Source organism: Lissotriton vulgaris, chromosome 3_1 (genome assembly GCF_964263255.1).
Source record: "Lissotriton vulgaris chromosome 3_1, aLisVul1.2, whole genome shotgun sequence".
Taxonomy (NCBI): Eukaryota; Metazoa; Chordata; class Amphibia; order Caudata; family Salamandridae; genus Lissotriton; species Lissotriton vulgaris.
The window spans coordinates 979,975,629-980,001,296 of record NC_141689.1 but is presented as its reverse complement, the minus strand read 5'-3'; the positions used below and the strand labels follow the sequence as shown (position 1 = coordinate 980,001,296).

At 50.5% G+C, this 25,668-nt stretch overlaps 1 protein-coding gene across 4 annotated transcripts in view; it reads left to right on the top strand.

Annotated features, from left to right (window-relative positions):
* The window catches only part of VPS13A (vacuolar protein sorting 13 homolog A), a 2,146,181-nt gene that overhangs the window by 963,930 nt on the left and 1,156,583 nt on the right, over window positions 1-25,668 (top strand). For all 4 annotated transcript variants that reach the window (XM_086961343.1, XM_086961342.1, XM_086961345.1 and 1 more), the window contains 2 exons: window positions 9,193-9,351; window positions 16,042-16,303. In XM_086961343.1, coding sequence (XP_086817469.1) covers window positions 9,193-9,351; window positions 16,042-16,303 — 421 coding nt within the window. The remainder of the gene's footprint in view (window positions 1-9,192; window positions 9,352-16,041; window positions 16,304-25,668) is intronic.

The following is a 25,668-nucleotide window of genomic DNA, read 5'->3' as shown; positions in this document are numbered from 1 at the left end:
CTGGTGATTGGTTCCATTGGAGAGGATGGCAAGCTCTGTACTCTTTGGGCCACACGCCATAATGTGTGATTTTGTGAAGATTGTGTATAAATCTAGAGTGGCCATAAAGTCTGCAAAAGCAAGCACCGGAAGATGCAGTGCCTTAGAGGTACGTGCCATAAGCACTGCGTCGTCTGCATGCATAACAGTAGGTAACAGCATACGTTTGACTTTGGATACATCCTGCGTGATAGTGTGTAAAAATGGGTAAAGTTCATTGGTATATAAGATAAATAAGAGAGGGTCCAAGACACACCCCTGTCTCACCCCCAATGCATATTTATGTCCCCGGATGCCTCTCCTTGTCTTCTGATTCTTGCCTTCATGTCTGTGTGCAAGTATGCCAGAAAGTGCACTAAAACTTCATCCATCCAACGCAAGACAAGCATATGCCAAAGTTTGGTGCGGTTAACACAATCAAAAGCTGAGGTTAGGTCCATAAATGCCAGGTAAAGGGGTGTTTGTTTGGCAATAGTATATTGTCCGAGCACCAAGTTCAGATTTAAACACTGCTTGATTGTTCCCAGTTTGGTTCTAAACCCATACTGACATGAATATAGGACTGACTCAGCATGGATCCACTCCTTGATTCTATTATATAAAACCATCCCCAGGATTTTAACCATGGTATCAATCAGAGGGATTAGCCTATAAGATCGAGCACCTTTTTTAGGTCTCGCTACCGATGCAGCGATTTGCGCTGCTCGCGTAAGCGAGACTTATATTCGCCGGGTAGCTAGCGAAGTGGGACAGGAGAGGTGCACAAGCTTGCCAAAGATGTTGGAGACAATGTCTGAGACCGCGCGCTTTAGGAGACATGGGCTGTGTACGCGCACGTCTCTTCTCGCGCTCCCCCACGCTTTCACTTTCGTGAGCGAGAACGCCTGGACAGCCCATGTGCAAGCTAAAGCCAAGAATGCCTTCAAGTGCTGTAAACGCTGTAAACATCAACCCCACACACCAGGTTACTTACTGCCAGCTCTCACTCACGTACGCTCTGCTGTCACGGCTGAGCCCTCGGCTTCGAGCCCGGCAGGCGGCAGGCAGAGATGCGAGCAGATATCGGGAGTGCGTGGAACAGCATCGCCCCTCCTTTGTGCTTGTAAATGAATCACCGACAAAGCAGGGCTGTCAGGTACGTGTACGCAGCCACATTTTCCGCAAGTCACAAGTGTTTATTCCATTCGCATCACTAAACGCTCAGTAGTACACGTCTATTCGGATTCTCAGAGCTGTGAACGACCTTCCTCCCTTGGCAGTTGCGCACACTGGACTTTGTATTGTGCGCACGGGAGGGGTGAGTCAACTTACTGTCTCAATGCCAGTCTCCGCAACCATCGTTAACCAATCCAGTTCAGGGAGGCAGGGCCAGCTCAGCTTGAAATTGGGGTCTGAGGACACGCATTTTGTGCATGCTACTTATAGATAACCAACTCTATATATATGCCAGCACTTATCCCCGCTGCGCCTATGAAGCTACACGCTGCTGTCTCCATAGTGATACAAGGAGAGCAGACAGCAATGCACCAGTGCGGCATATGTGAGAATGCCACCAAACGGTACCAATTGTTTCTGCTTCGTGTTATTAACGCCCAATGAGACTCCTGCCCAAAGTGTATGCTCCTATTTTAAGCTCAAATTGGTTTACACATTCATTACACCCTAGCAGAAGCATTTAAGTCCAGTTTATTTTTTTACATCTGGAAACACCTTAGTGTTATTTGTGGCGCACCCGTTTCAAGCAAGGCCCACGCCTCTGATTTTTTAAAATTTATTTGCAGCTTTTATAAACAGCCACACGCTGCCTTATGACCACTGCAGAGTGCCAGAGAGTCTGAGAACTATCAGATGAGGATATTTGTGTTAAGCATCCAACGGAATTCGAAGCATACACACCTATGCTGTATACACTGTTTGCTACCTTGGAAGACTCAATGTCTCAAAAGCGGCCTGCCCAAATAGTTGTGTTTTTGCCAGCGATTCTTCAAGGCTATGGTTGATTTCTGTTGGCAAGGTGGGGTTAAATAGATCTAGAGTCTGGGGCTCTTAATGCCCAATAATCTACCTTCAAGTTTCTGCTGAGTGGATGTTTGTTGGTGAATCAGCTTCAAGAAGGCTGGCTGTAGGGTTCTATCTAGAGTCTAATGTGTAGGGTGACCACCTCTGACCACTGTCTCCAGTCCTGAAATATTCACCAACAAATTATTGATTTCAGGTGCGTTAATCTAAAATCTATAAAACAAAACAAGCATTTGCGATGCAATTTTAAAAACCAAAACATAAATAAAAGGCATTGTCATTTACAATGCCAACAGCTCACTGGTGCCTGGTACATAAATTCCCCTGTGGAGGAAAAAATACGGTGTGTTGCATTCTGTAATGCAGAGGCCTCAACAATGCTGAAAATGGTACTGCCCTATTTTTTGATACCAGTAAAAAAAAAAGCATTTGAAATGCAATAAGTCTCACATTTGTGAGAGTTTAGGCTATTGGTATTGTAAATAACAATGCTTTTTATGTATGTTTTAAAAATCAACAAGTAAATAGAAGGCATTGTAATTTACAATGCCAATATCTCAAACTCTAGTAAATGCGAGACCTATTGCATTGCAAATACTTGTTGAAAATAGGTACTATGATAGATGTGGACCATGAGGCAGACGGCGGGGATTGAACTAGATTGTTAAAAACTTTTGTTAGCTAAGGTGCCAGGAAGTCAGTGTTACATTTTATTAGATCTATTGGGCCATAGACTGGGCCCGGAACCTTACCACTAACACTTTAGTTGATCGCACCTTCTACTTCACCTAGGCGTGATAGCTTCTCATGCTGAGGGGATTTATAACCAACTCAACATCTGATACAGGGGCTGCATAAATGTTGGCGAAGTGAACCTCTCATGTTTCGCTAGCAATTACAGGTGATTAAGGAAACTGGCAGTTTTTTGCACCTTAGATCTGACACATTTGGACTAAGCCAAGCAGCAAAACACTTTACAGGTCCTTCCCTTCTACTACATTTTAGAGTGTTTAATGCAAAAAACGGCTATCATTAGTGTACAGCCTCAAAGCATCCTCTGGCAAATATGGGGTATGGCTTAATCAAGCTCAGTCGAGGTTTTGTAGACCAGTCTATCTGATTGAGACTTCTAGCTACAGATTATTTACCTTAGAATAATCCCCAGGCATCAGACTGTATCAGAAGCTTTTGAGTAGTACCCCTGCACCAGAAGTGACGTGCGTGGTACCACGGTAGGCACACTCCAGCACGCTGACTTAATTTTTTTCCTTTCCATTCCAGATAGCGCCGATCCGGTCAGAGCTACCTTCAGACGTTTTTTGACTGGCTTTTTCTTGACTTTGTTTTCTCTCCAGGTGTGACAGGATGTCCCCTAAGAAACCCACTGGTTATTAAACCATGTGGTACCTGTCACAGGCAGATGTCTGTGACAGACCCACACATGGTGTGCTGTTGGTACTTGGAGAGGGATCACGACTCCAAGACCTAGGAGTACTGCCGAGCCATGAATCGGAAGGTGCTGAGGGAAGAATCTCTCAAGCTCCTTGCTGCCGGACATCAGTCGACTCTGGGACAGTTCACAGAGCCGCACCTGCCACATTTGAAGTCAGGGGGAAGTCTGGGACTTTCTACCAGCAAAAAGAATCGAGTCACACTCCATAACTTTTTATGAAGCCATACTTCTTGTATTTGGGCAGCCCGGCCCCTCTCGAATGCCTCGTCCTCCACTGGCTTGGGAGAGGTCTCCACCAGATCCTCGCCTTTGGGTTCACCTTCGGCGCCAGTCTGGCTCCATGGATTCCAGTTGAACCCAGAGCAGAGTAGCTGGCGAGATCGAGACCTTCCTTGGCACCCTCTCCAGTGCTGGTGCTGCCAATGCCCCATGAGAGCACCATTCTCATTATAATTCCTCACACGGAGTCGACTTGGCGTCGCCCTATATTGGTTCCTGCTCCGACCGAGACCATGTCTATTGGATTGGAACGGCTGTCTTTTACTTTTGACAGGCCTGGGAAGGGAGATGAATGGAAGGGGTCTGAGGACCTAAATGGAACCCAGCATCCTGTTGATGAGAGTGAGGGAAACTAGTATGAGGAATTGGCGGAGGCTAGTGGATTAGACACCTCACCTGACACTGGCCTAGTCTTTCTTCTTTCCGTTGCTATGGATGAGGGAGCCTGTTTCTCTTTGCTTGGATGTAGGTCAGCTAAGGTACCCTCTGTCTCGTAGAGAGACTGTCTAGCTGCAGATTTCTCACTAATCCTCCCTGTTCTGTGATTGGATTTGCTTTTGGGGTTTTGCGTCTCGGGCGCGGACAGTCTCGAAAGCAACTGACATTAGCTCTCACGAGTTGCACCTAAATATCCTCGGCACCTCATTTCCGTAACGGAATGACATCAGCATGGAGCTGCACAGTCCCACTTGCTGCGCACAGAGGAACTGCAAAAAAGTTCCAGATCCAGTCTGACTTCTGGGGAATATTCAAAAGGTGGGGAATCTGCAGTCTTTACCAGGAAGAGCATTACCAAAGATAAGTAACTTGTTCTGCATGAGCTAGACATGCAAACATGCCAGGAAGGAATTGGGTTTGCTTTCAGGGAGGTGACTGGATAATTACAGCTAGATTTGTAAAGTTTATGGACAAATTTGTTGCTTTGATACCAAAATAATAAGATGCCAACAAACTGCCAAAATATCAGTAGCTAACCATTGGGAACTCGTGGCCAGATCAATGAATGAATGAATGAATGAAAGTGAATTTATAACAGCGCGATTGCTGCCCTGAGGCGTCCAAGCGCTAAAAAGGAACCAGAGAAGGATGAAGAGGTTGAGAAACCAGAAGAAGAGGGAAAAACTGAGTTAAGTTAAACAGAATTGAATAGGTGTGTTTTTAATTGTTTACGGAAGGAAGCGAGATCAGGATTGGATCTCAGGTGAAACGGGAGGGAGTTCCAGATCTTGGCGGCGTTGAAGGCGTACGTCCTTCTGCCAGTTCTAGACCTTTTGACTCTGGGGACTGCTGCCATGAAGGCCTGACTAGAGCGCAGATTTCTACCTCGGTGATACTGGCTTACTAGATCACGGGTGATTGGAGGACCCGAATCCCAGAAAGCCTGGTGGGCAATACACATTGCTTTAAAAAAGACTCTCTTACGCACTGGGAGCCAGTGAAGATTGATCAGAGCCGCCTTTACTGACAATCTGCGTGGAATCTGCAGCAGAGTATGCGCGGCACAGTTTTGTACCAGCTGTAGTCTCTTTAAGGTGAACTCTGGTGCACCCAGATATAGGACGTTGTTGGAGTCCAGCCGTGATTGTATCAGGCCCTGTATGGCTATCTGCTTTGCCTCCATTGGGAGCAAAGGAAGAACTTTCTTCAGTGTCCTAAGTATTCCAAAGCAGGTGGCTGAAAGCTTTGTGGCCTGGGTGTTGAGTGAGAGACTCCTGTCCAGCCATACCCCTAGGCTTTTGATGTTATCCTTCGGGGCCGGGGGGAGGACCTAGACAGGGGGGCCACAATGAGTTGAAAAATGTGGGGTCGGCAGGGCCCAGGAGCATGAGCTCTGTTTTGTCACCATTAAGTTTTAATGATGACTGAGTCATCCAGGTCTTCACCTCCTCCAGACATTTGGTAAGTCCCCCTGATCGTGATTGAAGAGCCTCCTGCGCTAATGAGACCACCAGCTGGGTATCGTCCGCATAGGATATGATCTTGACTCCATACGGACGAACTACCTCAGCCAGTGGCCTCATATAGATGTTGAAAAGCGCGGGGCTTAATGAGGAGCCCTGCGGGACTCCGCACTTCAGGGGGATGCTAGAAGACACTGTCTGTCCATCAAACACTTGGAATGACCTGTTGCTCAAAAAAGATTTTAACCAGAGCCATGCCTTGTCCACAATGCCGACATTCGAAAGACGGTTCAGTAAGGTGGCATGACTGACCGTGTCGAATGCCGCACTGAGATCAAGGAGGATCACTGCCACTGATCCTCCCTGATCAAGGATTTTCCTGGACTCCTCGATGACCATTAGGAGGGCGGATTCTGATCCATGCTTAGGCCTGAACCCTGTCTGGGTGGTGTCTAGCAGCTGGTTATCCTCAAGGAAGCTGACCAGTTGGAGATTGACATATCTCTCCACGATCTTACTCACCCAGGGAAGCAGGGAAATCGGACGATAGTTCCCAAAATCCGATGGTTCCAGATTGGGCTTTTTTATCAGCGCTCGGACCATCGCCCGTTTCCAAGCAGAAGGGACAATGCCCGAGGCAATGGAGGCATTTAGCAGGTTCCTAATGACCGGTAGGACAGTCTGAAAGACCAGCATCATGGCCTCAGGGGGTGCTGGATCAGATGGAGATCCGGATTTTACTTTCCGAGCCATGGACTCCAATACTTCGAGATCCATGCAAGGAAAGTGACTGAGCAGAGGTGGAAGGGCTGAAGCGGAGTCTAAGGTCTTGATTTTATCCTGAATTAGCGGAGGGGTGGGAGTGAGAGTGCAGGGAAAGGAGGCATATATTTTATTTACTTTTGCTGAAAAAAATTCAGCCAAGTCATTGCACTGGGAAACAGACTTTTCCTTCAACGCAATTGGTGACGGGAGTTTTGTAAGTTTTTGCAGGGTTTGAAAAATTTCTCTAGGTTTGGATTTTGCAGCTAAGATCTTGTCAGAGAAGTACACTGCTTGGGCGGCTTTTAGTTCCCTTTTATATGCTTTTATCTCCTCTCGATATCGAGTCTTTTCCTCCATGGAGTAGTCTAAGCGCCATTTTCTTTCGATTTGCCGGCATTGGCGCTTTTTGTTCCTACGTGCCTCCGAAAACCACGGTGCTGTTTTATGGAGGCTTTTTACCGTTGATTTCTTGAGGGGGAGGATGGATTTGAGAGTGTGCAGGATCCAGTTTTCATAGGCCTGGTTGGCCAAACATGGATCCTCGTTGTTAGGGGGAGGTTCTTTCATAAGTAAGTTTTTCCATTCCTCTGTAGGTATCCGTGCCCAGGATCTGGCAAGTCTTATCGATGGTTTTACCGGTCCGGATTTCTGAGTAGACCAAGTAAAGGGCACCAAAAAGTGGTCAGTCCACGGGAGGGGGAGCGGAAACCCAACCACAAGGTCCTCGCAGTTACTGAACACTGGGTCTAACAGGTGACCCTTCACATGAGTCGATGCTTTTACTCGTTGGCTAAGTTGCAGCGCAGCCAGGTCATCGGCTAACGTGATATTCAGAGAATCCAGCGGTGAATCAAAATGAAAATTGAGGTCACCTAACACGGTATAGTTGGCGGAAGTGCTAACGTGTGGCGACATAATTACTGATAAGAGATTGTGAAATTGTTTTGGGGGACCAGGTGGGCGGGCTATCAATGTGCCCGAAAAGCAATGGTTAGGGGAGAACTCCAGCGAGAAAGCGAGGCTCTCACAGTCTGGGATAGTTTCAGGGATGAGTCTACAGTGATATTGTTCTTTGAATATAATTGCTAACCCTCCACCTCTACCCTCGAACGATCTTGTCGGATGATTTGAAAGCCCGAGGGGAGGGAGGTTACAACAGCCGGGTCAGAATTGGGTGTCAGCCATGTTTCAATTGATCAATCAGTGCTACTGACTTAGCATTAGCACATGTACTGATTAATTTAAATACCTGTTGTATTTTTGAATTTCAGACAAACTATTACATGTTTCTGTTGTCAACTATAAAAATTTGAATTGTTTAATTTAACTATCAAATAAAGAATATGGTGATAATGGGAGCATTAAGCATGGCACTCGCTCAGCAAAGCTTCAGTGGAGCCACCAAGGGAACGTCTCTGTTGAAGGCATAGAGATCTCCTCTTGTCTGTCGGAGATCTCGAAATACAGCAGTCAGTCGTCTACCGGGTAGGCAAAAGACATCCTTCCACTGACTATTTGCCATAATTCTAATGAGGTCCATCATTTTGAGTATGTCCTGAAAGAGGTAGTTAAGAAAAAGGCAGAGGAGATGATACTCCTGATTTTGACTTCAAGGAGGAGAAGTTTTGAGGCAGTCTCCCAAGTTAGTGGTCCCTAAGTCTGACCTTGAGTTGAGAAATGGGTGTTATAGACTTGATTAAATGAGGCTAAGAGTCAAACAGGATCGGATTTTTTGAAGGTTCTAAAGTAGGGTAAACGGGAGACTGGATTGAGTTTCATTGGCCATATTAGTTGTTGGTGAGTAATTTGGATATCCTAGTGTCCACTTTAATTATGAGACAGTGGGGAGGAGGCTAGTCTGTAGGTATAAGGTGAGAAAGTGGGCTTTGAGTTTCTTTAATTCAGGGTTATTATGATGGCTGAGAGCAGTAATTATTGTGTTGCATGAGTAGTTGGCCGGTTTAAGAATAGGAACAAATGCACAGGCCAGGAGAAAGTTGAAGAGGGAATGTTGGTTTGTGGATTAATTGGGTAAATCTCAGAGGGAATTTGGTGAGGGTGAATAAAGGTATCTTTTGTATTTATGCGTTTAATGAAAACACTAGTCGCAATGTCTATGATGGAGAGGGTAAATATGGTGAAGGGTTCTGGATAGTTTGCAGGGATGATCTTGGAAATGCAGCTGAGGGTTTGGTACAGGATAATTTGTCAAGGTAAGGTTAGAGGCAATGTATGGATCTTTCTCCACATGTGTGGGAGGATTCATATAGATTGTCATTTTTTAGATGTTAACAGTGTTTCAGATGAGGAGAATGTAATTATGGGTTAGAGGAATAGATGTCCATTACAAGGGTAATTGTTGAAGAAGTTGAGAGCATCTAAGTGCCTGTGTGGGAGGAGTGAGAATGAATGAGAACTGATTGGATATACAGATTCATGACTCTTTGTGGGGAAAAAATGATGTTTAACCCAGAATGCATTTTATAGAGGTAGTTGAAATACTTTACATTTATTCTCATTGCGTAAATTATGCTGCAACCGTTTAGCAACTGGAGAGAAGGCTTGATAATCAGCCCAGTTTTTGCCACCTTTAAAAGGTTTTATTTATTTATTTCTTAGCAACTTTCGTGGTTTTTTCTTTTCACCTTTGGTAGAGTAAATTTGTGATCCTTTTTAATTGTTTATGAGAGTGAAACACAAATGTAAAACCTAATTTTACAATTATGTTTATTTTAGATGAAAAAGAAAACTAAAAAACAGCTTACAGAATCTGATGTAGACGAGGAAAATTACAAGGTTCCAGAGTATAAAACTGTTATAAACATCTCTTCAAAAGATCAGATGAACATTATGCTATCAAAATGTGGACTACAAATGCTTAACAATCTTGGACAGGTAAGGGTCTGAGTTTGTCACTTTATTGTTTGCATTTGGAATTAGGGTAGTACAACATCAAGTAAAAGTAAAATCCATACTAGTTAGGAAAAGAGTCTTTTTTGATACGAGCATTATGTTAGTAAGTGGTATTTTTTTAAATCTGGAACAAGTATATAACATTCCCAGAGTTGATGCAACACAATGCACACAGGCATATGCATTCAGTCTTGTCTATGTGACATTTGTTGTCCTGGGGTGCCAGAAGGATCTGAAGCAGTTTGTAGGGCCATCTTGTCGGAGTCCCTCATGAACGCTAGTGGGCTCTCTGACGCACAGTGCTGTACACTTATTCTTCCTGGCTGCTGTAGAACACAGTGCCCTTGTTTCTGTTGATGCCCACCAAATCATGCCTGCCCTCCTACTTTATGTCAGTGAGGTCCTATTAAATTTCCAGACTATGGATATTTGCATTTTGCCAGTAACAGTTCTAGATCTACAACTCTTCTTTTCTACCTGTTAGCCCCTGTAGGCGGGAAGAGTCTGAGTATGCACACCGCCGGGATCCCACTATATGTGTCTGCAATCTTGCACCTGTTTTTACTGCTTTCTTCCTCCAGTAGGAGGACAATTTTGGTAATGTTTCCATGTGGAAGAAGGTGGCTTCTGTGGTGTTGCATCTGGGCAACCCCCAGGAGAGTTCCCTGATATCTTGTGTAACTTGATGGGGGGTGCAATGCAAAACGTTAAAATCTGAAAGAGACACATTAGTGATAGATTCCTTACCTTAGAATATCCCCAGGCATCAGACTGGATCCGGAAAGTTTTACTTAGCAGTACCCCTGCGCGTCAGTAGGTGGCGTCCTGCGGCTCTGCGTCCGTTACTGGCGTCGTCAACGCTGAGATGACGGCACAGAGGGTGCTTAGGCGCCACCCTTGCGCTCTGACGTCAGTTCTTTCTTTTTCCGCGCCAGTAAGTGCAGATCCGGATTGTGCACGTACCTTAGTCACTTTTTGACTACTTTTTGAGACTTTTGTCTATCCTTTTTTCTCCTGGTGCACGTAGGGATGCCCAGCTTCAAGTCTTGCGGGTCGTGCCACCGCGGACCCCCAAGATGTCTGCCTCTACTGCTTGGAGACAGACCACGACTCCCGGGACTGCCGAGAATTTCGTGCCATGGCCTGGAAGGTTTTGTGGGAGCGACGCCGGAAATTGCTGGAGGTCCGGAATTCCTTTTCTCGCCGCTCCGGGTCTAGAGGCCGTTCCCGAGACCGCTCGCAGGACCAGAGCCGTCACTCCTCGGGCTCCAAGTCTTCACCTTCGGATTCTGGTAAGCGAAGCCATGAAAAGAAGTCGAAGAAGCGTGTTCGCTCTCCGACATCCCCCTGTCTCTCCTCGGAGGCGGACGAGGTCGACAGGGGCTCCACCCCTTCGGCTCCTCTGGAGCCTGGGAGTCCCGCGGCCTAACTGCCATACCCGAACAGATGCAAGAGTTTCTTGCTGCCATGGACCGCCTTTTTAGGCCCCTGGCTCCTTCCGGCGCACCTTTGGGCTCCGTGGTCCTGTGTCCAGATCCTGTTGGCCCGGCGGCTCCGCCACTGGCTCCGGCACCACAGAATCCTACGGCGCTGGCTCCGGCGCCATGAGGTGCAGCGCCTCCAGCCCGGCGCCGCCCTCGGCTCCAACCCCCGCGCCGCACTGGGTGCCGCTTATCCCACCCCTGCCCTGGTTCCTGGACCATTTTGTTACAGCCTGGGATCCGAATTGGGAGACTGCTCCAGCCGGCGCCGTTTTCCGCGCCGTCCGACGCTGTTTGTCCCTTCTCCGGCTCTGCCGCTGCGACCATCCCCCTCTACGCCGGAGGCGGATGACGACTGGGACAGGTCAGAGGACCCCCTTGCCCGGCAATGTGACTCCAAGCAAGATTTGGTGGAAGACCTGGAAGATGCGGGCGAACTTGATGTTGCTATTGACCCGAGGTTTGCCTCTCCTCCGCCTACTATGTAGGAGGGTTCTTCTTACACCGTGGTGCTGCGTCGGCTCTTAATCTCAACCTCCCTACGGTACCCCTCAAGACCAGCCTCCTTTCGGAGGTGCTCCAGACGGCCTCTGCATTGTCTGAGCCGTTGCTCCCTTTCAATGAGGCCCTTACCGAAGTCCTCTTGGGCACTTGGTTGCGGCCGGCCAGGGGCGCCTGGTGATCTTGCCTTCTTGACCACTCACCCTACGCCTGAGAGCCTGGTTATTCATGCCTCGATGTCGCAGAGTGCCTTTCCCAAGGCTCCGCCGGATAAGGGCTTTAAACTTTTGGAACAATTTGGGAAGAGGTTGTTCTCCTCGACCAGCTTAGGGCTGCGGTCGGTTAACACTGCCTGCTTGTTGGTCTGTTACTCCCACACAGTGTGGGATTCCATGTCTCAGGTCTTGCCTCAGTGTTCTGAGGAGGTCCAGGCTGTCCTTTCCCAAGCGATTGCTTAAGGTAAGGGTGTGGCTAAGTTTGCCATCAGGTGTGGTTTGGACATCGCTGATTCGTTGGGCAGGGCAATTTCCATGACTGTGGTGTTGCGGCACCACCCCTGGTTGCGCTCAACTGGGTTCTCGCCCGATGTCCAGGGCTCGCTTATGGACATGCCCTTTGATATCTCCTGCATCTTTGGCAATAAGGCTGCCAGTGCATTGGAGTGCTTTAAGGACTAACGGGCCACGGCCAAGTCCTTGCGTCTTTCTACAAAGAACCCTGCCACTCCTGCTTTCGTTCCTTTCGTGGCCAGGGTAGAGGCACCCAGGCGCGCTCCTCCAGTAAGAACCAGCCTCAGCGAAGCCACGGTTGTGGCTTCCGCAGGGGTTGCGTCTGGGAACCAGCGTGCGGGGCAGTTTACCTCTACCCCCGCTGCTTCCACCTCTAAGCTGGCCTAATCCGAGCTTAAGGGAGCACCCCACGCCAGTGGGTGGCAGGGTCCGCCACCACTTCCACCACTGGCGAGAAATTACATCGGACAAATAGGTGCTGAACATAATCTGCCAGGGTTACTCCCTTCCCTTTCAGTCCTCCCCTCTAGCCATGCCACCTCGGTGCCACTGCTTGTCGGGGGATCATTTGCCTCTTCTCCGACACGAAGTCACGGCCCTCCTGGCCAAGGGGGCCATCGAGTGCGTTCCCGGTCCGGAAGTGGGCAGTGGTTATTCCCACTACTTCTGGTCCCCAAGAAGGACAAGGGGGACCACCGAGACGTCAATCGCTTCCTCCAGAAGGAGAAATTCAAAATGCTGACCCTTGCTCAGGTCCTGGCTGCCCTCGACCCTGGAGACTGGATGGTAGCGTTGGACTTGCAGGACGCTTATTTTCACATTCCCGTCCTGCCGGCCCACCGGCGCTACCTGCGGTTCACGGTAGGCCAAGAACATTTTCAGCTTGCCATGCTCCCCATCGGCCTTACCAGTGCCCCTCGGGTGTTCACGAAGGTGATGGCGGTGGTCGCGGCTCATCTGCGCAGGTCAGGGGTGTCAGTCTTCCCCTACCTCGATGACTAGCTGTTGAAGGCGGGCTCACCCCAGGCAGTCGTCAACCAACTCCAGACTACAGCCGACCTCCTGCATTTGCTGGGGTTCTCCATCAACGTTCCAAAGTCGCACCCGAGTACCTCTCAGAAGCTCCCCTTCATCAGAGCGGTTCTGGTTTTTACGCTGTGACAGGTTTATCCAACCGAGCAGCGAGTCCGGGATAATCAGGCTATGATTCCGATCTTTCAGCCTCTATCCTGGGTTTCGGTCAGGATGACCCCCCGGCTTCTGGGCCTGATGGCCTCCTGCATCCTGCTGTGACACATGCCAGATGGCATATGCGGGCTCTGCAGTGGGACCTGAAGTTCCAGTGGGCGCAACATCAGGGCAACCTGTCCGACCATGTTCAGACCTCGGAGGGCACTAAATGACAGTTGCAGTGATGGCTCATGAATCACGACTGGGTCAGTGGCAGATCCCTCTCCCTTCCCCAACCGGAGCACGCAGTGGTGACGGATGCGTCCCTCCTGGGATGGGGAGGCCACTTGGGAGAGGCGGAGATCAGAGGCCTCTGGTCTCCGGCGGAGTCCCGGCTCCATATCAACCTTCTGGAGCTGCGGGCGATCCGACTTACACTGAAGGTAATCCTTCCCACAGTCTGGGGAAGTGTAGTGCAGGTGTTCATGGACAACACCACCGCCATGTGGTATTGCAACAAACAGGGCGGGGTGGGGTCTTGGACCCTATTCCAGGAGGCGCTGCGCCTCTCTACAAGCCTGGAAAGTCAAGGCATTACCTTGGTGGTTCAACACCTGGCGGGTTCTCTGAACGCCAGGGTGGACGAACTCAGCCGGTGGTGCATGATGGATCACGAATGGCGTCTGAACTCAGACGTGGCGCAAGGTCTCTTTCAGCAGTGGGGAGAACCTTGGTTATATCTATTTGCCACCGAAGAGAACGCGCAATGTCATCAGTTCTGCGTGATGGAATTTCCAAGGCGGCACTCGCTCTGCGATGCTTTTCGTTGCGAGTGGAGTTGCGGGCTGTTGTATGCCTTTCCGCCTATACCACTTCTGCCCAGAGTGCTAAAGACGATCAGGCGCAACCGGTCCTAAGTCATTCTTGTGGCTCCCGATTGGGCTCGAGAGTTTGGTATCCCAAGCTACTCCGTATGAGTGTCGATCCCCCGATCCGTCTGGCTGTTCGGGTGGATCTTCCGTTGCAGCAGCAGGGGACGGTCCTCCACCCGAACCTGTCCAGCCTCCACCTCCATGCTTGTAGATTTAGCGGCGACAGTTGACACCTTTCGAGCTTCCTTCCGAAGTCTGTGATGTCATTCTGGCGGCCAGGCGGCCCTCCACCAAAACAGTGAACGCCTGTCGGTGGAACAGATTTGTGGCATGGAGCACAGCTAAGACTGTGGATCCCCTTTCTGCCTCGCTCTCTGAGGCTCTTCTGTTCCTTCTCTCTTTGGCCCAGCAGGGCTCTGCTCTGGGCACTATCAAAGGTTATCTTTCGGCCATCTCTGCTTTTCTATGGCTTCCAGATCAGCCTTCTCTTTTTAAGTCCCCGGTTGTTAACCGTTTTCTTAAAGGCATTACTCATAGGTTTCCACCAGTACCCTTCATAATGCCTCAGTGGGACTTGAATCTTGTCTTGACTTTTCTGATGTGCACTCCCTTTGAGCCCCTTCATAACTGTCCCTTACGTCTTACTCTCAAGACGGAATTCCTGGTAGCTATCACCTCTGCCAGGAGAGTGAGTGAGTCCAGGCTCTTTCTTCCAAACATCCTTTCCTTTCTGTTCATCCGGACAAGGTGGTTCTCAGGACCCGTCCTTCTTTCTTGCTGAAGGTTGTCACGCCCTTCCACATCAGGCAGACTATCACTTTCCCACCTTCTTTCCGCATCTTTCAAGGGAAGAGGAGAGGCTAAACTGTCTGGACCCAAAACGTGTGTTCGCATTCTATCTGCAGCGTACACAGCAGTTCCGGTGGATGATCAACTCTTTGTTGGCTACGTGGGTGCCAAAAAAGTTGGGCGGTGCACAAACGGACCATCTCCCGGTCGGTCTTTCTGTGCATCAAAGCATGTTACTCCTTGGCCAAGAAGGAGCCTCCTGTGGGACTGTGTGTCCATTCGACCAGAGCAACAGCAGCCACTACTGCATTGGGACGCTGTGTCCCCCTGCAGGATATTTGTCAGTCAGCTATGTGGGCTTCGCTGTACACATTTACCAAGCACTACTGCCTTAATAGTCAGGTCCGGAGGGACAGCTTCTTTGGCCGTTCTGTGCTCCGTGACTTTCTGGTGTAATCCTGTTCGCAGACCCACCACCGGGGTTGGTATTGCTGGGGTATCTATTCTAAGGTAAGGAATCTATCACTAACGTGTCTCTTTCAGATGCACAAGTTACTTGTGTAACGATATATCTGCAAGAGGCATTAGTTGGTGATAGATTCCTTACTGCCCTGCCTATCCTCCCCGTTCTGCGAACTGATTACTAGGGTTAAGGTCATCCCCATTTAGAGACCTAGTTTATGCAGCAATTGTTCGTCTCTTGCATAGCTCTGTATGTCGGCTCGGAATAGTTGTGAACAGAACTGACATCAGCACGCATGGGTGGCGCCTAAGTACTCTCCGTGAGGTCATCTCGGCGCCTACGACGCCAGTGACTGACGCGGAGCCGCAAGACGCCGCCTACTGGTGCGCAGAGGTACTGCTAAGCAGAAAAACTTTTCCGGATCCAGTCTGATGCCTGGGGTTATTCTAAAGTAAGGAATCTATCACCAACTAATGTCTCTTACAGATATATCGTTACAAAAGTAAGTAACTTGTGCGTTTTGGCACAATATTAAAGTAGGACGATATTTCTGCATGCAACGTTTTGACATATCCCTACTTATTGTTTTAATAAAAAAATATATATTCTAAAGCACAAAAATCATAATACTGCAGTTGTTCGCACCAGAGGGGTTTTCAAAACTGTGGATCTACATTTCTCTCTTATGGCACAAATGCAGATCAGTAAATTAGCACTTACCTTATTTTGCTCTACCTGTGCTGCCACAGATCTGTTAATTCCCAGCATGTATTTGCAGTGAATGTTTAAGTGAGGAATTGAGATTTTAGTGTTCAACACGTAGGCTATGCTATAAATTATTTATACTTTCTTGCAGTGCAGCAAAAATGTATGTGTATGTTTTTTAGGCATTTGCTGAAGCGGCCAGCAAGTCGTCGGATGTCTTCAAAAAAGATCAGACACCATTTGTGATAAAAAATTCTTTGGGACTCACAATTTCAGTTTCTCCAAGTGAGTCTTTCACTGCTGTTAATGTTGGTGCTGGAACAAAAACAATCGACGTGACTGATGGTGACTGCCTCAATATGGATTATGTCCGTGGAAAAAGCGAGACGGACCAGTTCTCTGCAATGACAAGCCTTAGCAGCAAGCTGTTTTTCATTCAGCTCAGTAAGTTATTCTACACAAATCATTGTGTTTATTAATTAAAACAAACCTAAATGTTTTAAGCATGTGCTGCTGTAGATCACTTGCTGCATACACTTCTGCTACCTAGTATTAGTCACATATACTGGAAAAACATTTTTTAAATACAAATAAGAGGTTTTAGATTCAAGGTGACTCTTGATCCGCCCCTAAAACCTTCAATGCACCACAACACAGACTGCACCTTAAATAGTGTTTTCTCCTGTCAGTTTTTGACATGCCATCTAGTGCTCTGGTACTGTGGCACTACAGAAGCCGAAGACTTCGAAGCCTGGATACTGGAATGTGGGGCTACAACAAGAGAGGTCCTTGTACAACAGTCGGACACTTTGCATCCTAATCTTGGGACAATCCCAGGACAAGGTCTATGCTTATGACTCCTGCAGACAAAGGAAATAGAAAATACCAATTTAAAATTCTGGCCCTACTGTAGCAGCAAGTTCCCGTGCTGGGGCAACATTGGGTCTGTAACCACTGCCTCCCAAGGGGAGGGGGTGACAAACCCTCCTTTTAGTCTGTAAAGCATTTCAGTGCCAAAAAATGTTAATGAACCCATGGGATCAACAGTGGGTGCATTACAGGCGGCAGTGCTGAGGCTCTCCTGATCCATCATTCAGACCACGCAGCAGGGATATCAATGGAACTTACTCTGACTCCATACAGTGTGCGCCCCGGTGGTTTGGAGACCCCTTGAGGAGCAGAGTCCTGAATGTGTTTCATGTAATAACTCAGTCTTCGAAGATAAGTTGTCTCCAGGTCCTTATATGAAACCTGCACCCAGAACTAAGACCACATTTAGGGGTTCTTACTCAGTTCACACTTAAGATCTTCCCTCCAGTGTTTGACAGGGCAAGGAACAGCCTCAAGAGACTTACACCTTGTCTCCTGAACCACCTTCAAAGAGGCTCCAACAAACAATCAACACTGCCCTCTGTTCCCAAAAGGCATCTTGTTCTTCAGAGACTCCTACAGCTAAAGAGGCTGAGCCTTGAGCCTTCATCCTACTGTGCCTGTCTCAGAACTAATCTGAACACATAAACTAGATTAAAACCAGCTTCGAGCCCAATGGCAAGTGACACCTTTCCTACCAAAGAGAAAGGTGGCCAGTCTGACATACAGCAAGGGAGGCTTTACATAAACTCAGTCTTCGGCTATATCCCCACGCTCTTCAACATCTACATGGCCCCCCTCACTACCATCAGCAGAAAGCACGATGGCACCCAGCTCATCTTCTCCCTCACCAAGGAAACCAACATAAGCAGGCACAGGTTCCAGGATGTGATGAAAGACATCACATCCTGGATGAGCAGCAGCTACCTGAAGCTCAACTCAGAGAAAATGAAAGTCCTCCTCCTCAGATCCACCCCCTTCGCATGGGACAACACCTGGTGGCCCACCTCCCTTGGCAACCCTCCCTCGGCAACCCTCCCACACCCACAGACCATGCCCGCAACCCCGGCATCATACTTGACTCCTCCCTCACAATGAAGCAACAGGTCAACTCTGTTTCTTCCAAATGCTTCAATACCCTCTGCGTTCTCCGGCCCTCAAACGGATCCCCCCCCGAATCCAGAAGGGCCATCATCCACGCACTCATAACCTGCAGACTGGACTACAGGAAGGCCCTGTCGAAAAGAGAGTGAGCTTAACGCTTCTCACGCAAGCCTACAAATCCCTCAACAACACCGGACCCCAATATACAAAAGATTCTCCTTCTACGCACCCAAGGGAAACCTCCGCTCCACCAACCTTGCCCTGGCGGAAATCCCATTTATCTGCAGAGCCAAAACGGGAGGAAGAGCCTACTTCTACATCACGGCCAAGACCTGGAGCGACTCCCCCTCAGCATCAGACCGACCCCCACTCTGCAACCATTCAGATAGAGCCTCAAGACCTGGCTCTTTGGCTGAGACAGAGCTGCTTGAGCCCCCTCCCTCCCCCCCAGTGCCTTGAGACCCTCATGGGTGAGTATTGCGCTTCTCAAATCCCTGATTGATTGATTGATATCCTCACACAGCCACCTACAATAAGCCAGCTACACACCTGAAAACGCTTCCCCACCTCAGAGTAACCCGGTGCTTATTATGCACCAAAAAAGTTACAGAAGAAAGCCACATCTGATAGAGACTACTAGCCACAGATTCCTTAACGTAGAATTATCCCCAGGCGTAAGACTGGATTCGGAAAATGTTCTTTGCCATAGCATCTCTGCACGCCGGGGGCGGTACCATGTGACTCCGCCCTGACGTCCGCGGGGGTGACGTCAGCAAGGTCACATAAGCCCCACCTTGGCGCGCCTACGTCAGTTTTTCTCTTTTCCGTGTGCAACGCAGATCCGGCTTGTGTCCTGGCCTGTTTTCAGGCCTTCTTTTTCACGCTTTGCGTTGAGGAACAGTGTGTGAATGCCTTCGGGCTTCAAGACGTGTCCCTCTTGTGGACGTCAGATGTCAGCGACGGACCCTCACCTGATCTGTATGTGGTGTTTGGGCGAGCACCATGAATCGACAGACTGCGACGCTTGTCAGCACCTCAAACCGAAGTCACAGCGAGAGCTCCGGATGAAATTGCTGTTGGCCCGCTTGTCCAGGTCGGTGTTGTCTGTGTCCGTCCCCTATCTCGGAAGCCAGGAGCCGCCGATTCCGACTGCGGCATCGCCCTTCGCCACAGCCCCAAGGGCGTCGCTCACCGGCTGGTAGGTCCTGCAGCTTGTCTCAGAGGCCCTCTCCTCATTAGCCAGAGGGCGCGGGGTCCCCTAGGGTCATGCGCCCTCGCCTGTCGCCACCTTACCCGCCGTTTCCTGGCATCGGGGTAACTAGGGCCTACATTGCGGGTCTGCAGGCTTCTCTGGCCCCTCCTCCACCTCCTGAGACGTCCGTGGATCCCTTGCCTCGCGCAGGGCCTTCTGCGGAGTCGCCAGTGGCTCTGGCGCCGAAGGGTTCGGCTTCAGGTTGTCGTAGAGTGTTGTTGTTGAGGTGCGGTCCTGCGGGGCTCCCCTCTTCGTTCCACGGCGCCCTGTCTCGCCACAAATCCCTACGGGGCTCCCTGTGTCGTCGCAGGAGATGGCCGCGACTCAGTGTTTGTCCTCGGTCCTTTGAGCGGGCGTCTGCCTCACCAAGGCCGTTTCGGCGGAGAAGGCTTTCCTCCCCCTGGCCCTGGTGGTGCAGCAGGTGGAGGCCGGGACCTGGATTCCTTTCCCGAACCCATCTTGGTCCTCTACACGGGCGGCTGACCCGTGTGAGGTCAAGCGGGCGCCTTTTCGGCTCCAACCCCACCCCATTCTTCTAGAGAGCACTTGGTGGTGGAGGTCGACTCCAATGTCCACTCCAGCGCCGATCGACGTCGAGCCGGAGCCTGTGGCGGACTCCACGGCGCCGGGCCTGCGTCGGGTCCTCGACTCATCTCCGAAGGTTTGCCATCTCCTGGTCTCTTCTTCTCTGGAGATGGGACGTCGCACCGTTGCTTTTTCACCGGCGTCGTCCAGGGAGGACTCCTCGCCATCCCCACGGCCTCAGTCCTCAGACCCTCTCGTCCGCAGTTCGTGGTTGGTTGCTTCGCCGGCTTCTCCACCTTCCCCGGGCCCTCAGGTCCCCCACTCGTCCGTGGATCCCCCACCATTCAGGGGGCCGGCCGCTTCTTCCTCCAGCTGGTCTTGGGGATGGACAGCCGTCGCCCACGGAGGAATTGCTTTCTTCCCCGCAGCGCCCTACGTAGGCCAGTATTGCTTCTGTTCGGGCTATTTCCAAGGCCGGTGGCATTTTGCGGATGGTTGACCCCGTCACTCCATTCCCTAAGGATCATCTGTTGGAAGTTCTCCACCAGGGCTCTGGTGGACGGGAGTTGGTCCTTCCCTTCGAAGCGTCTCTCCACAACTCTCTTCAGGGACCTTGGGGGGTGTCCTGTCACAGGTGATCTGGTGCCTCAGCCGCTCCTACATCGCCTCCGTCCTGCTCCGCACAACCCAGTCTGTCTTTCCTTCCACCCTTCTACTCAGGGCCATCTTTCCAGTCCTTGCCTGTGGTGTTGTTTCCTCCGTCCCTGGAGGCCCCGGTGGTTGGGTTCATGGGGACGTAACATCTTTGCTTCCTCCATTGCTGCTTTGCGAGCGCTCAACACACTTTGTGCATTGGCCAGGGCTACCTCCAGCCTATGGGATTCTGTGAAGTCCCTTCTTTCTCACGTCTCCCATGACGGTGCCCGTGTTGACCTATGACATCATGTGTTGGATGGTCGAGAGTTGACCGCGTTTATTCTCCGTGCAGCCTTGGATGTTGCTGATGCTCTTAGCAGTGCTATGGCCAGTTCTGTGGCTCTCCGTCGCCATGCTTGGCTGTGGGATGGTGTTTTTCCTGAGAATATTAGAGAACGTCTGGTTGACCTGCCCTTTGATGGGGTTATTTTGTTTAACACTCACGCGGATTCCGCCATTCAGCGTCTCCTTGATGGGCTCTGTCCACCTCCCCCTTCGTAAGCTGGCTTGTTGATTCTCCAGGGCTTGATGGGAGGCGTTATCCCACCTTCTTCCTGGAATCTGGTGTTTTGAGTGGCCTGTTTGTATGTTCTGTGTGGTTTGACGTGCCTTCGGGGTCCCTAGGTTGACCCCTCTCTTCTGTTGGCTCCTGGTTCAGCCCCTTTGGCAATTGTGTATTTTTTGGCTGCTTGATAAGCCGTCTGTGGCTCTAACCAACGGTCTTATGTTCTTGTTCTCTGATGCGGGATTTTTTCCTTAAGAGTGGTTCCCATATTTTCTTTGGGACGTGTCTTACCCTAAGTGAAGTACTTGTAGCTATTGTATTGCTCTGCCCTATGCTGGGAGGGTGTGGACTTCCCTTGCAGGTTCCTCGCCTTTCCTGGTGTTACTGAATATCGCTGGTGCGGTTTCTTTGAATCTTGTCGGGGCGTTGCTTGCGCTACTCCAGGTTCTGTCCTTTCCACTTTCATTGTATCGCTGGACCGGCCTTGGCTATCATCTGCGGCGTTGTGCTATGGTGTTTCCGCCCCATTTTTAGTCTGGTGTTTTGGCCTGGTCCTCTGTCTGGTGTTCCAGGGGGGATTGGATTTCCTGGTCCTTCCGGTGTTCTGGTGGGCGGCCGTGTCCGTCCTACGTAATTCTCCTCCTCTCTTCTGGCTGGTTCCACTTCTTTTTGTGGGTCGGGTTTGTCTGGAACGGCTTCCCTATTGGGATGTTCTGGATTTCCCTGGCCTTGCCTTCATCTTGTGTTCGGCTTGGTTTGGGTGCTCTGCTTCATGGTACTGGTCTGCTGACGATGGTGCATGCCAGCTCTTCTGGTTCACTGCCGGGAGTCCTGGCATGGGCCTTTGTGCCCTTGCCTTTTGTTTTGCTGTAACCTTGCGAGACTACGTTCTTCTTCTCTTGCCTGCCTTTCTTGACTGTGGCACCGTTCCTGCCTTGCCGCTGACTCGAGGCTCAGGCCGGTTCAGCTGTCCCCTTTACTTGTGTGTTCTTCTGTGGAGGGGCCTTGCCTCTATTTAGACATCTTCTCCATAGATTTTGGGGTGGCTCTTTTCTTCCTTGGTACTCCTCTGCCGTTGTTTGATCCTCCTGGCCGTTCTGTTGGAGGTTCCCCGGTAACTTGGATGGACTGGGGGTATCCTGGCCTCCCCTCGCCTCATCCTTGCTCATTCTTCTTGGTGGGGGCTGGCTGCCCTTCTTATCCCCTTTGCACATCCCCTGCTGGGGCCTTGTGTTTTTTCCTACTGGAAGGCTCTCTCACAGGTCCGCCTCCCTTCTGGGTATGGCTAGGGTATCTATTCTACGTTAAGGAATCTGCGGCTAGTAGTCTTGATCAGATGTACAAGTTACTTACCTTCAGGTAACGGTGTATCTGGTAGAGCCGATTCTAGCCGCAGATTCCTTCACGACCTGCCCTTCCTCCTCTTCCTGCGAGGACCATTAGCTTAATCTTCTGCACTCGCCTTCCTCCGGGTGGTTTTTGTCTTCTGCGAGTGCCCTCTTTGCCTTCCTCCGTAGATGGATGCTCATTCTGTTTGCTTGATTCACTCCTTCCTTTCTGGTGAGTGGTTGGGTGGTCCATGGGTACTTCTGCGTCCCTGCACCCTGGTCTCCAGTGTGGGGCCTACTCATGCCCTTTTTTCATTGCTTGCACTTTGGCTCCTCTACAGCCCTCTGAGTTGGGGTCTCTTGTTTGTGCCTTCACTCTTTATTCTTAAGAGGGAATGCACCTCTCCTTGTTGGTGTTGTCTTGGGTTAGATTGTCTTTACTCTTCTGGCCTTGTTGTCCCTCACTGTTATGGGCTGGGGTTGCAGACTTCTTCGTCTGTTGTGACGTTTTTCACCTGCTTTCTGTCCCCCTGGGACGGTGTCATAGTTGCTTGTAGGGCTACTTAGCGGTAGCTGTGCTCTGCTCTTCCCTGCTCTGACTTTCAGTGCCACTGTGCCTGGCACTCTCCCAGATGATGCTGTTTCTCTCCATTTGTTTCTTCCTTTTCTGTTTCTCCAATTTTTTCGCACACTGTTCCCGTATTCTCACAGTTTTTGGTTTGTGATGGCTCCGCGTTGTGGTGCAGAAAAGTTCTACGAAGAAAACTAACCTTGGCACGCCGGGGTGGGGCTTATGGGACCTTGGGGACGTCACGCCCGGTGACGATATCAGGGCGGAGTCACGTGGTACCGCCCCCGGCACGCAGAGATGCTATTGCAAAGAAAATTTTCCAGATCCAGTCTTACGCCTGGGGATAATTCTACGTTAAGGAATCTGCGGCTAGAATCGTCTCTACCAGATACATCATTACCGAAAGTAAGTAATTTGTAGATTACTACCAACACCATAATTCGCATTGTCAACATCACCAACCCAGTCCATGTAGACTCACCTTTATAGATAAGCCAGCCCCATATGAGAACCCAAACTCCAGGGATATCGGAAGACCATCTTCGGAGCCTTATCTAGTCAAACCACCAATGCCAGATACAACAGTTGCGTATCACTTGATCACATAACAAGCTACTGATCAGCACAGATTCAAATTCAATGTGGTGGAAGAGAAGGATGGCTTCCTCCCAATACCCGCTCTAAAACAGAGTGGCCTGATAGAGACATCTCGCCACAGATTCCTTAACTTAGAATATCCCCAGGCGTCAGACTGGATCCGGAATTTTTTCCAGCAGCAACTCTGCGCACCGGGGGACAGCATCACCCGGCTCCGTCCTGACGTCGTCCACAGATGTGATGTCAGTGGAACCATATAAGTTCCTCCGGGAGCGCGGATGTCAGTTTTCCTTCTTTTCCACATCCCAACACGGATCCAGGAGAAGCAGTTCCTCTGGCCTGTTTGTTGTTGTCAGGCCCTCTCAAAGCCTTTTAGCATCCGGGAACAGTGAGCAATGCCTACTGGCTTCATATCGTGTGGGACCCATGTGCGGAAGATGTCGGTGACAGATCCATACAAGAACTGCATGTTGTGCTTGGGCGCGAGGACCACGACTCCACCGAGTGCGACGCCTGCTGGCAGCTGAAGCCAAAGTCCATGCGGGAGCGACAGATGAAATTGATGTCCGCCCAGTTGCCCCGGTCAGAATCCTCGCGGCGCCGGCCTTCGTCTCCAGCAGAAGGATCCAAACGGTGCAGTTCTTCTTCCCACACTGAGGTTCCTCTTCGGAACAAGTCCCGGAGTCGTTCCCGTGGACTTCGCTCGCCTGCCTCAGGTAAGCACCGGAAGAAGCCACGGAGATCGTCGACCTCGCACAAGTGTGATGTCTGGACCTGCTGCTCCCGGTTTACATCGGACATGGGTGCTCAGGAGTCGGGTCCCACCTACCCACCTTTTCCTGGTGCTGGGGTGACTTGGACCCAGATGGAGGCCTATTTCAGGTCTCTGCAGGCCACCTTTGGGTCACACCCACTGCCTGGCGCGCCTCAGGCCCCACAGTGGGGGTAAGGACTCAGGTCGGGTGTTCACCAACTGGTTCGCCCTCTGCGCCGACCTAGTGCCTTGACTCCGGTTCCAGGGTTGCTGCGACGGCAGGGCACTGCCCGTAGGGGCATCCCACTATGACATGTAGCTCTCCTGGTGCGTCTTTGCACAACCCTGTAGGACTCCCTCTGTCGTCGCTGGATGTAGCTGCAGCGCGGGGCTCGACTAAAAGTCAACAGGAAGTCGAGCCAACACAGGTCCGATGCCGGGCAGAAGAGTCCTCTTCGGGGCTCATCGGCGTCGACCAAACGCTGTCTCGCCATCAGTCCCTACTGATGCGTCTTCGCACAGCCCTATGGGGGGCCCTATGTTGTTGATGGATGCGCTGTGGCGCGGAACTCGACTTTGAGTCCACGTCGTTCCTTCCCACAGGCTCCTGCCGTGGTGGAGGTTGAGTTGACGCCTCTTCAACGCCGGAAGGACAAGTCCTCTTTAGGACAGGGGCCCATGAGGCCCTGGCTGGCCCATCACTATGTGGGGCCTTTGTCTTTGGGTGGATGTTCCCAACGGATGACTTACTAGCTCCACGTCGAATTGCCACAGAGGCTAGTGCAGAAAATTGCGAGGGCGGTTCGTAGGGCTGGGAATATCCTACAGATGCAGCCGCCCTCAGTCTCCCTGCCTTCGGATCCTTTGTTGCATCTTCTCAAACAGGGCATGGTGGGTGTGGAGCCCTTATTGCCTTTTGGCTGGTCACTGTATGATGTCCTTCTGGGGACTTGGGCCAGACCCTCATAGGGGGACCCCGTTGGTCATGCAATTGCACATCACCCGGCTCCAGATGACTCTGCCTGTGGTCCAGGCAGCGTTCCTTTCCTCTCCTCCTCTGTTGCTTCCTCCCACTTTGGAGTCAGTCCAGGTGGTTGGAGTCGTGTAGCCGCAATATCTTTGCGTCCGCCAGCCTTCAGTCCCTCAGCACGACCTGCATGTTTGCTCTGGCTGCCTTTGCCCTTTGAAACTCCGTCGACCCACTTCTTCCCTCTTTGTCTGAGGGCCCTTGTGCTGACCTGGCCCAGCTAATTCGGGATGGCTGCAAAATGGTTCAGTTTTCGGTTTTTAGCACTGACTCTGTGGGTCGTGCTATTGACAGGTCTGTTGCTCTGCGTCGCCAAGCATGGCTACGCAATGGCAGTTTTCCCGAAGATGTTCGGGAGAGACTCTGGATCTGACTTTAATGGGGTCCATCTGTTTGATGAGCATGCCGACTCAGTTGTCTGACGCCTCCTATATGGATTTCAATGACTGCCAGGTTTTTAGTCCTCTTGGTGGATTTGTGTTTTCATATGCAGTATTGTCAGTTTGTTTATGATTTCCCACTCTGGGTTCAAGACTTATTTCCCAGACTGGTTATATGGCTTGTTCGGCCGTGTTTTTTA